The 12,838-nt window shown below is 42.6% G+C and overlaps 1 protein-coding gene across 1 annotated transcript in view; it reads left to right on the forward strand.

Moving 5' to 3' along the window:
- The window catches only part of USE1 (unconventional SNARE in the ER 1), a 393,299-nt gene that overhangs the window by 276,353 nt on the left and 104,108 nt on the right, over positions 1 to 12,838 (forward strand). Inside the window, exon 7 of the mRNA XM_044090746.1 lies at positions 1,849 to 2,011. Within this exon, the coding sequence (XP_043946681.1) occupies positions 1,849 to 2,011 (163 nt within the window). The remainder of the gene's footprint in view (positions 1 to 1,848; positions 2,012 to 12,838) is intronic.

Raw genomic sequence — 12,838 nt, forward strand, 5'->3', positions numbered from 1 at the left:
GGACTTTAGACCTAATTCCGGACCTGCTAATTCATCAGTCGGGACATCAGCATCAGTCCCTTCGATCTTTGAAGTTGACAGCTTGGCTCCTCCACTTCCGACTTTAGTCAGAAGTCACACATTAGACCCGGAAGTTGTTCACATTTTATCTTGACCCACAAACCCACCACTAACAAATTGTACCGCAGTAAGTGGAAGAGGTTTGCTATCTGGGCTCAACTCAAGGGCTTAGACCCTATCACTGCTCCTATCCCAGAGGTTTTGAAATTCTTAACATCCCTGTTTAATCAAGGATCTTCTGTCTCTACTATTAAAGTCCAACTAGCGGCTATCTCTAAATTCCACGAATCCATGGATCCTCCATTGATGAGCAGCAGACTATGCAAAACTTTCATTAAAGGTGCGGGCCTGTTAAGACCCCAGTTTTTCATCCTGCGCCTCCGTGGGATCTGGATTTGGTGCTTGCGCATTAACATCTTCCCCTTCGAACCGGCTGCTACATGTGAGTTAAAATATCTGTCTTGGAAAACTGCCTTCTTAGTTGCAATTACTTCTGCAAGAAGAGTTTCAGAGCTTCAAGCCCTGTCTATTAAACCACCGTAGTTGATTTTCCACAAGGATAGAGTATCACTTAGGCCTAATCCATCCTTTGTCCCAAAGGTCTGTTCTAATCTCTGTCTCCAACAATCTCTAGAGCTACCAGTTTTCTTCCCAAAATTCTCCAATGAAGCAGAATACACTCCATAAATTGGATGTTCACAGGCAATTGCGCTTCTATTTAGACAGGACTCAGCAATTTCGTAAGTCAGACCAGTTGTTTGTGTCCTTCTCAGACAATAAATTGGGTAAAACCATCACAAAAGCTACTATCTCCAAATGGATTAGAGATTGTATAACTCAGGCTTATTCTTCTTCGAATAAGCAACTTACAACATCTATCAAAGCTCACTCTACCAGAGCTATGGCGACTTCTATAGCTTTTCATTCCAAACTCGCTATATCGGAGATTTGTGCTGCGGCTACTTGGTCCAATCCGCACACTTTCATTTCCCACTATAAATTGGATGTGGCATCTAAAGGGCGAGCATCATTTGGTTCCACGGTACTCAGGCGTGTTTTCCAGTGAGCCACCCAGGATTCAGGTGCTAGGGCTGTCCCATCAGTCAGAATGTAGGCGAGATAGGATCACATAACATCTTTTATTTATGTACTCACCATAACTTCAGATGTTTGGGATCCATCTCGCCTACATTCCTAATACCCACCCTCCTTCCCCCTGCCTTGGAGATCAGAAGAGATTGAACGGTTTTGAGTTCTACTGTTTTATCTTGTTTCATCTGACGATGTTATATAAGCAGGGCGTGCATGTATGCGGACAAACTAGATCTGGGGGACTGGTAGTGGTGCATCCTGGGATATAGTAAGCTCAGCCAATAAGAGACTTCGCTCTTTGGCATAAGCGTGCCGAGTCGGAGCCGAGGGATCGGCTCCGAACCCATCAGTCAGAATGTAGGCGAGATGGATCCCAAACATCTGAAGTTATGGTGAGTACATAACTAAAAGTTTTTGCCTATTTATTCTACTAACTGCCCAAGAGATGCAGCTTTTTTGCTCTTGCAGCCAGAGCTATATCTCACTGCTCCACTACTGCAATATTAACTTATTGCTTTTCTTGTTACTGGTACGTATGGTTGATGTTCATAAAGCCTTCCAGGAGTACGGCATCTTTGCACACCATAAGAGGCATATACATGGGCACGCTTAGTGTTTAGAAAATGCAGCCATATTGTAGCAGTACGGCACTAAAGCTTTAAAAAAAAGATGACATGTTTCTTCTTTACTTTTAAGGGGTGTAGGAGAAGATGAAAAACAGGGTGCTGCAGAACTGGATGCAGTATTACAGCATCATCATGACCTTCAAGAGAAGTTAGCTGATGAAATGCTGAGCCTTGCTCGCAACCTCAAAAACAACACACTAGCGGTACAGAGTGTTATTAAGCAAGATAATCAGGTATGTTAGTCGAACATTTGCATTCCAGGGATCTTGTAACAAAATGTTCTGTTTGTTTTCTGTAAACTTACTTTAACTGTTAATATGTTGCTGTGTAGCTTCTTTAGTTGAATACTGTTTTTGCTTCTCAAGTTAGCAGAAAGAAAAATGCATTTAAGTTCAGAGTAATGTTGCTGTTCTCTGTCAGTAGTGCTGAAGTTAATTTAGCTTGTATAAATTAATTTTTGGTGTATCAGACTACAGAGCCACCCAGAGTGCTCTACTGAACTCAGATTATTCAGTTTACATTTTGCAAATTGGAAGAAACACTTAAGTTAGATTTGTACCTGTAGCAAAGGCATTCATTGTGTAATGAAATTATTAAAAATCGGTATCTTAGCTGCTCTTGGTGGCCAAGCTGTGACTGATTCAATACACACCTGGATACAGAAAGCCTACAAGTATATTTTTGGCACGTAATCTGCTATCATTGATAGTCAACAGATCTGCATTTAGTAATTTGTAGAGATTGCTTTTCTTGGTGTCTGATATTGTTTTAGTTAAAACTGCTGCATTTATTAATTTCCTAGAGTTTGCTTTTCCTGGTGTCTGATTTTTGTTTAGTTAACAAAATCATTGCATTTATTAATTTGTTAGAGATTGCTTTTCTTTGTGTCTGATTTTGTTTTAGTTAAAATTGCTGCATTTATTAATTTGCTATAGATTGCTTTTCTTGGTGTCTGATTTTGTTTTAGTTAACTGCTGCATTTATTAATTTGCTAGGGATGGCTTTTCTTGTCCGATTTTGTTTTGGTTAACATAACTGCATTTATTTGCTAGAGATTGCTTTTCTTGGTATCTGATTTTGTTTTCTGTTTTACTTATAGTTAACAGAATTGTAGTGCTGTTACTTAATGCTTGATATTTCTGGTCACTGTCTAGATTCTGTTCACCTGGTTTCATAGTCTGGGTTGGGTGAGCACAGCTTTTTGTGTTATCTGATTCCCTGAGGCTCTTAAGTTTTCCTTTATACTGCTGTATAAGGAGTTACAATTCTGTGAGACAGTATCAGTATCTTAGCTGCTCTTGGTGGTCAAGCTGTGACTGATTCAATAGACATCTGGATACAGAAAGCCTATAAGTATATTTTTTGGCACTTAATCTGATATCAGTGATACTCAACAGAACTGCTGCATTTATAAATATGCTAGATATTGGTTTTCTTGGTGTTTGATTTTGTTTCCCCACCCTCCCTTCCTATTGGTGTCTTTGTTCTTGTACTTGGTAGGTTTGCAGTTGCCTGCCCCTACTATAAATTTGATCTGAGACGCTCCTCCCAGTCTAGTGTCATTGGCTCATTCTACGTAATACAGAGAGAACATTTGAGAAGGCCAACCCCCTTAGTTTTTTACCTTGAATTATCTTCTGTTCCTCCTTTCTCCCTTTTCACTTCATTAAAGAAAAAAAAAAAAACAATTATAAGCTTGTTTCCTGCCTTTCTTGTAACTAGTCTAGTCCAGATACAGATTTGCTGTATCCAGGACCGTTTGTAAGCTTCTGAGCAGTGCCAAAAAGTCTGCTCTTGAATTTTTCCCTTAGAACTGCTAGTTATCTCCTCTCCTGCACTTTTACTAGCTTATTAGTCTAGCACTTTACCAGACTTCTTGTAGCAATTATTGTAGCACACAAATGCTACTAGCACTAAACGTTCTACAATGAAACAGCTCCAGTACTTATTATTAATGTCCACCCCTCCAGGCATGTCAAAAGGTCATTTCCCTGTGCTTTCTCCTATTAACCTGGTGAACTTGGGCATCCTGAGGCAATGTAGCAACTGCCTCATGTGCACTGACAGCCCTGTCCTCTTAACCTCCCAACACTCAGACTTGAGAGATGCACTTATGTATTCAAATTTGGAAACCATGCACTCTCCAGCCAAGACCGGGATAACTAGTCAAGAAGAGAAGGTCAACACTTTCACCACACCACATGGAGCACACAACCCTCCAGAATACACACCAACACTGCCTTCACATAAAAACACAAACCACACGCCCACCTTCGCTGAGGCTCTCAAGAAAAATCTATCCAAATAGCAGAGACCTCCAAGGCAGAAATGCACTCTACCACCAGAGCACAACACTAATCACGAGAACATAACTCTCCTAAACAGTATGCCACTCAACCAAAGCCCCCTAAGGCAAAACAGCATGCCCAACGCACTAGTCATAGGTGACTCGATTGTGAGGCACACTGATGTCCCACTCACAAGGTTGAATAAGGAGAAAGTAACAGTCAGCTGCCAAAATCTGCCACATGATGCATGCACTCAGGTCCCTCAACAGGTACAAGTATGACTCTTATCATTGTACATGTGGATGTGAATCATCTGAGATGCGACTCCCTGGACTACATGAAGAGAGACATGGTGGAGCTCTCTAATTATGTCGCCCAGGCAGGTAAGACCCTAGCCCTGAGCAGCCTCCTACCATCACCCAGAATGATACCACAGTACAAGCAGAAAATAATTGATTTCAACAATTGGCTAAGTTTCTGGTGTCATTCTAAGGGGATCCAGTGTCTGCTTGGAATGACATGATTGACCGACCTTGATGCTTTGCCAGAGATGGCCTGCATCTGCCACCCCTGGGCTTCTGGATACTGGCCCAAGGCTTTTGCCACCCCTATAGGGCCTTTTTTAGGAGGTGTTCCAAAGACCAAATTACCACAGTAACAGCTACCAACAAATGCTATCTGAGGGTCATGCTGATCAGTGCTGGAAGTCTAAATCTCAAAATGCACTAATTTGAAGCTCTCCTTAAAATGGAGAACATCGACATTTGTGCTGTAACAGAGACCTAATTCAAGGCAGCAGAAACCACCCCTGCGCTACCAGGCTGTAACTCCTGCCACACCTTTCGACCCCAGAACTTGGACTGAAGCTCCAAAGGCGGTGGTGTTTCCATATTCATAAAGGATGTGCACACCTCCAGACTGGTAGCCCAACATAATGCATCAGAGATACTACAGGTGCAGTTAACATTGGGTAAGACAGCTGTTCAGGTCGTAGCCTGCTATGGGTCCCCGACCATGTCCCAAGACTCGCACTCCACATTCCTAAGCACCCTGGAGAATATTAGAGTCCAACCTAACTCTGTCATACTGGGTGACTTCACCTACTCCATTAACTGGTAAAACTACTCATGTACCAATACACTTGCCCAACATTTCCTGGAATTCATTAATTCCAATGCTCTGGACCAGCTTGTTCTTACCCCCACTAGAGGTAGCAACATCCTTGACCTGGTCATTACTAACATGGGCGACCTTTGCTCTACACCATTAGTCAACTCCTCCCTGGTTAGATCCAACCACAAACTAATCACATTGGCAATCCACATCCCTTCCACCCGCCCTGCAAAGCTAACCACCATGAAAAACTTCTCCAAAGCTAACTTTGGGCTTCTAAAAACAGAGGTGGCTAACTTCATAGCACCCATGCAAGTGGAGAATAGTTGCATGACCACCAAATCGTACAGAAATGTATGGATCTCACCATACCTAATAGAACCAAGAGCTCTCCTCCAATCTGGTGGTCTCATGCCATAAACTAACTCTACAACAGAAGGAGGAAACTGATGCGGAATAAGGTGGAAACTGATGCGGAATAAGGTGAAGTCCCAAGACTAGAAAAACTCCCTTAGCCTCAGCAAAACGTTGAGCTCCCTCATAAAATCCTCTAAAGCTAGGTATGAAAACAGAATTGCAGCAGGTAGTAAAGACAGCCACAAGGCCTTCTATAGTTATGTAAAGAATCTCCGTGGCAATACACAAGTTTGCTCTGAGCTACTGCACAGTTGTACCTCCTATACTGAGCCAACCGGTATTGCCAGTAAACTGGCCGATGGATTCAGTGCCACCTTTGCCTCTCTCTCCTCCACCAAAAGACCAATCACAATATGAGTAGATTGCCGGGCACCCAGTATTACTGCTGCACAGTTTAAAACAGCACTGTCCAAGGCCAAGAATACACATTCAAAGGGACCTGACAATATCCCTGTCTGTGTTCTACATGAACTACAAAGTGAACGGACACCTCACCTGTGTGCCCTGTTCAATCACAGACTCACCTCAAGGTTTGTCCCTACCAAATGGAACACTGCTACACTCCTCCATCTTACACAAAGGAGGAGTGACTACAGACCCTGGGAACTATCGCCCCATTAGCCTGATGAGTCTGATATGCAAAGCTATGGGAACACATCTTTATGGACCTAATAAACAAGGATATAGGGAATCTGCAAACTCTAGATTCCGCCCAGTTTTGTTTTGTGAAGGGCAGATCATGCCTGCTCAACCTGGTCGACTTCCTTGAGTCACCAGAGCTGTGGATGATGGTAAGTTGGTTCATACAGCCTACCTTGATCTGGCCAAAGCCTTTGATACCATTCCCCACTCAGAAATCATAGAAAAACTCACTAAGCTAGGCATCAACCCCCTATATCACTAAGTAGGTTGCAAACTGGCTCCACAGATAGAATCGACAGTGTGAAAGTAGCTGACTTCGTGACTGGTCGGCAGTCTGACTTGAGTGGAGTCCCACAGGGTTCGGTCCTGGGCCCTCTCCTGTTTGGTATCTACTTCTCTTAAGTCCAGGCCAACACGAAGGGACTCTGGTTGACAAATTTAGCAGACGATTGCAAGTTGGGGGCTATTATTAACTCGAAGTGATGTTGACATCCTACAGAAAGTCCTCACTGAGCGACTGGTGTCAAAACCATAGTTTTAAGCTCAGTGCCAAAAAATGTCGTCGTTCCCTTTGGGAAAAACCCGGTTCCCATGAATTGCCACATCGATGGTAGTCCACTGAACATGGAAGGCGTTATAACGGATCTGGGAACACAGGTTGACAGCAACCTCTCTTTTGACCACCACAACTGTGGTCAGAAAGTCCTTCTGCGTGTTACATCTCATTACTAAGGGTTTTGCATCCAGGAAGAAACTGGTCATTGTCTCCCTCTACTCTTCCCTCATTAGGCCAGTCATAGAGTACAATGCCACATTTGGCATGTACCTCACTAGACACCTGCAACAACTGGAGGGGCCACAAAAGTACCTCACAAAGCGGATCATAGGCCTTAAACACTTGTCTTATATGGACAGTCTCAAAAAACTCCAACTATTCTCAGTCTCATATCGCCTACTTTGAGGCGATCTGTGCTTGACTTACAAAACCGTATCTCCTCAAGCTCTGTTAGAAATGCTACATCTAAAGAAATCCCAGTCCCCGCCACACCACACGCTCTAGTGACCTCAACTTTATTACCACAATCAACAGAACAAGCTAGTGGGACAGGTTCATATCCCAGAGACTGCCCATGCTGTGGAATAGACTTCCCATACATGTCAAACAGGGCACTTCACTGGCCCTCCTACAAGAGAAGTCTTGAGTGGATGGGAAATAGAAAATTCACCCCGGGGATCACTGCAGTGGCTCTACTTGACAGAGGCACTGGGAACAAAGGTCTGGTGGCACAATGCCAGGGTAGTCCTATGTTCTAGGGTTGTAAAGACTTCAGGGCCATTAGCCTAGTACTTACCTATGAACCTATAAATGGAAATTTAGGGTGTCCTCATTGAAACATGTTGTGGAATGCAGTTTTAAATTGGATAGCTACTGGGTAAAAGTCTTGAAAGTGTTTCTTTGTTGAAATGTTACATGGAACTAAGAAACTGAGTACAATATAGAGCGTCTTTGTTACTAAGCACAAATAGGCAGAAGGGGCCATCTATCTGAACTTCCAAGGAGGAGGTAAATTTGGGGGAGGGGTACCCACACCCTGATCTGTCCTCCATTAAGTGGAGAATTGTCAGAGTATTCATTACCTCCGTGTAAGTAACTGAGGATAAAATCAAGCAAGGCATAAAAGCGTTAACTGTGCTTGGGGATAAAAATGTCCAGACTAGTCAGTTGCTGGTGATTAATTTGGTACAACAAGTGGCTTTAAGTTTTCCAGTAAAAGAAAATGACCGGCTGTAATAGTGGACTCAAATCTTTTAACAGATTACTGAATGTACTCTTCTGGCGGATGTAGTAGGATGAAGTAAATGTAGAAGGTTTGACTTCATGGACATGAAAATACTGCGTGTTTACTGTTTATAAAGAAATATTCTTTTTATCAGCGATATAGAGCATATCTTGTTTGCATTTTTAAAAATAGGAACTTAGTTTTTGTTGCATGTGCAAATGTTCCATTGCAACTGGTGGCTCCCACTATCTAAATATTTTCCTTAACTCCTTTTTCTTTTAGGGAGGTTTGGAAGATCTTTTTAGTCTTTACTCAAGATGGCTAGAAGAGTTGATGTGATGCTTTTATTGATATTTTGGGGAGGGAGTTAATTTCTTTTCTCCTTAATGGATAACTCCATCCAGAAGTGGAAGTGAGATATATATATATATATATATATATATATATATATATATATATATATATGTATATATATATATATATATATACATATATATATATATATATATATATATATATATATATATATATATATATATATATATATATATATATATATATACATATACATATATATATATATATATATATATATATACATATATATATATATATATATATATATATATATATATATATATATATATATACTTCTGTATCTTACTGATGGTATTGGGGCCAACACGTTTTGTTCTAAATTTTGGATATTTCTGCAAATTTCATATTTTTATAGCATTATATAGCTACAGTTAGTCTAGTGTTGGTAGTTGGATAGCGTTTACCAGAGCGCTTTTTGTGTGCAGTTTGTGCAGTTTTTCCTAAGTACAGTTGGCCGTTGGCCCTATAGTACTTTTGGTATCCTGTGCGCCAGTCATTTCTTTTCCCCGAGTTGTGATTATATGTGTATATATATATATATATATATATATATATATATATATATATATATATATATATATATATATATATATATATATATATATATATATATATATAGATATGGATATGGATATAGATATAGATATAGATATATATAGATATCTATATTACATACTGATGTTCTTCGTGTCACATTGCTGCAGTCATAACCTGTGGGTAGTCCGCTGTCCTCGGTCGGCCCGAATACCAAAGAGTTAGGCTGGCGTCGGTCATGGGCGCCCGGAGCTGATGTCAGTACGTAGTAGTACTTAAGCGCATGACCGACGCCATATCCTCAGTCTTTCTTGCCACGTGGTCCGAAGCAGAAGCAGCGTTTGCAAGTGCCGTTCGGCGTTCTGAAATTTTCAATTTTCGAGTTTCAGACCGAAGACCAAGTTGGGCTAAGTACCCCATTGGGGAAAATTTTTGTCTTTTCTTGCCTCAGTTAATCCGGATGTCAGAAAAAGTTAATAATTGTATTTCTTGTGGGAAACTACCTCATAGGGACTATCATTCTCTCTGTATTCCTTGCTTGGGGCCTGAGCACGACGTAGTCGGGTGTCGCTTTTGCGCTAGATTTAATAAGCGCACCATTAAGCAGATTAGACTGTGCTAGGCTTGTTTTTAAGCGGTGTAACTACAACATGCCGTCGGATCCTCCGGCCCGCTACATAAAGCGAAAAGATAAATCTTTAAGGTCTAAACCGGATGAGTCGTCCGTTGCGGACGCCGGTTCTATGGAATCTATGGTTGAATCTGTGGATCCAGCCGAGGTCTCGGCTGAATCCCAGGGGGAACCTTTACTGTTACAGGAGTTGGCCTCTCAGGAGTTAGGCCAGGCCGAGGGTGCTTCTCAAGTTTCTGTGGTTCCATCCTTACAAAAGGTTATTAGGCCTTCTACTTCAGTCACTAAAGGCCCTGCTAAGGCTAGACCTGGTCTTTCTGGTACGGGCCATAGCCCTAGTTCTTCGGGCTCTGTTCCTAAAAAACATATGTTGAAAATGGCAGAGGATTTGATTACTTTGATCAGGGGTTCTATGCCCCCTCCAGAGAAGAGGCCTAGGGTGGAGACAGATTTAGAGGGAATGGAGCATTCCTCAGATTTCTCTGAGTCCTCAGCTGAGGATATTCAGGATTTTCCACCCTATTCAGATTCGGATGCAGAGGATTCCTGTCCTTCTGCTTCACCTCCAGAGGATTTGTCCTTTTCTGAAACCTTGCATTCCATGAGGGAGCATTTCAAGTGGGAAGGTCAGGATTTTTCAGATTCTCGTAAGAGGCTTAGGGAATTTTTGTTTTTGCCACAACATAGACCTTTGGCTATTCCCCCTGTTTTAGATGTTGTTCAGGATGTTTTTTCTGAAGCTTCCCTTAATCCTGATTCTTTACCCCCTGCCCCTGTCAAGCCAGACAGGTATTACAGAGTTCCAGAGGCACATAAATATTTGTATAAGAGTCCTAGAGCTGACCCGGAAACTATTATTCAAGGGCCTAAGGGTGTCAGGGCTTCTGTGGTTAAGAATCCAGTTCCTTTGGATAAAGATTCTAGAGCGTTGGATAGGTGGGGTAAAAAAGTGTACACCTCTTCTATGTTAGCTATGAGGGCTTTAAATTGCCAATTTCATATGCTGAAGTATCAGAACTTTCTGTTAGGTCAATTGAAATCTAAGGTAGATGCTTTATCGGAGGGTATAGAGTGTAAGGAATTGCAGGACTTGGTTCATGCTTCAGATCAAGTTGGTAAACATTCCTTGCAGTGTGGCTTCGATGCCCTTCAGGCTTCATCCAGGGTGGCTGCTACTGGTTCAGTTATTCGTAGACATGCCTGGCTTAAGGATCAAAATTTGTCCGAGCATGTTAAAGCTCGGATTTTGGATGCTCCTCTTCAATCTGAAGTTCTTTTTGGTTCCCCTGTGGAGTCAGTTTTGAAAAAGATGGAAGACAAAGCTAAGTCTATGCTGGCGGTTAAGCTGTTTCTGCAAGTGCAGCCCCCTAAGTTTAGCAGGAATTGGCCGGCAAGAGGATGGTCTTACCCTTCTTCGGATTTTCAGTCTAAGGGCAGGTCTAGACGTGGTAGGGGCAGGGCTCACGCTCAGGGTTCTTTCAGACCTAGGACTTGGAGTTCTCCTGCACAATCTTCTGGTGAGGGCAGGGGTCAGCCTTTTCGTAAACAGACCCAATGACCTGTATCTTCAGCTGCCAGACCCTTCTTTTCTGGCAGCTCCTCTAGGAGGAAAGTTGGCACTTTTCAAACAAAATTGGCATTTGGTCACCCAGGACAAATGGGTGTTGGACATAATAAATCAAGGCTACAAGTTTTATGTTCACACTTTTCCTCCTTTCAAAGGCATGCCAGATGTACCTCCTCAGCAAAGGCTGGAGGCTCAGGAACACATGTCTTTGCTTTTACAGATGGGGGCAATCCAGGTGGTACCTCCGTCAGAAGAAGGCCTAGGGTTTTATTCTAGTCTATTCCTAGTGCCAAAGAAAGGAAACACTTGGAGGCCAATTCTGGATTTGTCCATTCTCAGTACATACCTAGACATTCCTAAGTTCAAGATGTTAACATTACAGCAACTTCTGCCTCTGCTAGGCAAAGATCACTGGATGGTAACTCTGGATCTCAGAGGCCTATCTTCACATTCCTATCAGGCCCAGCTGCAGGAGATTCCTGCGTTTTCGGGCTGGTACTTCTCATTATCAGTTCTCTGCATTGCCCTTTGGTTTATCTACTGTGCCCAGGGTGTTCACAAAGGTTCTGGCTCCTGTAATAGCTTTCTTAAGACTGAGGGGAATACAAATTTATCCTTATCTGGACGATTGCCTGATTCTTGCTCAAGACAAAGACAAGTTACTTCAACATCTACAGTATGTAATGGCAGTTTTAAGGTGCCGAGGGTATTCTGTGAACGAAACAAAGTCCAGTCTAGTACCCTCTCAGGACATGTGCTTTCTGGGTGTGAGACTGAATACAGCCTCTCAGATGGCTTTTCTGACCCCGGACAAACAAAGAACTCTTCACCTATACTTCCAGCAATTATCAGTACTGTCCAGGCTGACTGCAAGGACAGTCCTTCAAGCCTTGGGGTTCATGGCATCTTGCATTCTGGTACTTCCCAATGCCAAACTGCATATGAGGAAGCTACAATGGTATCTCAAAAGTGTATGGACTCAACACTGCCACGATTTGGACACTGTCATTCAGATAATACCTTGCATCCAGAAGGAATTCTTGTGGTGGGCACAGGAATGTCACCTAAACAAGGGACTCTCTGTGACCCGACCAGAGGCGAGTCAGATCATAACGACGGATGCCTCAGACCTGGCTTGGGGAGCACACTTCAATGGGAAATGGATTCAAGACACGTGGCCTCCCAGACTACAGCATTTGCATATCAACATGAAGGAGATGTTAGCAGTCCAGTTTGCCCTGATGGCTTTCAAGGGCCTACTTCATCCAGGACAGGTGTTGATACGAACAGACAACACTACAGTCATGTGGTACATCAACAAGCAGGGGGGAACCCATTCTTACCCTCTTTGCAGACAAGCTATGATATTGTGGGAGACTGCTCTGAGTTTGCACATCACTCTTCAAGCACGGTTTCTGCCAGGAGCACAGAACTCCCTAGCAGATGTATTGAGCAGACAAATTGTGGACCCTCACGAGTGGAAATTGGATCCTCAGGTATTCCAACAGTTGACAGTGGCTTGGGGAACTCCAGACATAGATCTGTTAGCTTCTCCTCTAAATTTCCAACTACCAAAATTTTGCACAAAGATGTTTCACCCAAAAGCTTGGAAAGTGGATGCTCTATCTTTCAGTTGGAACAACCTTCACGTCTATGCTTTTCCTCCTCTGCCTCTCCTTACCAAGGTACTCTTGAAAGTCAGGCGGGAC

The sequence above is a fragment of the Protopterus annectens genome, chromosome 13.part0 (genome assembly GCF_019279795.1).
Source record: "Protopterus annectens isolate FY-2018-M chromosome 13.part0, PAN1.0, whole genome shotgun sequence".
NCBI classification, from domain to species: Eukaryota; Metazoa; Chordata; order Ceratodontiformes; family Protopteridae; genus Protopterus; species Protopterus annectens.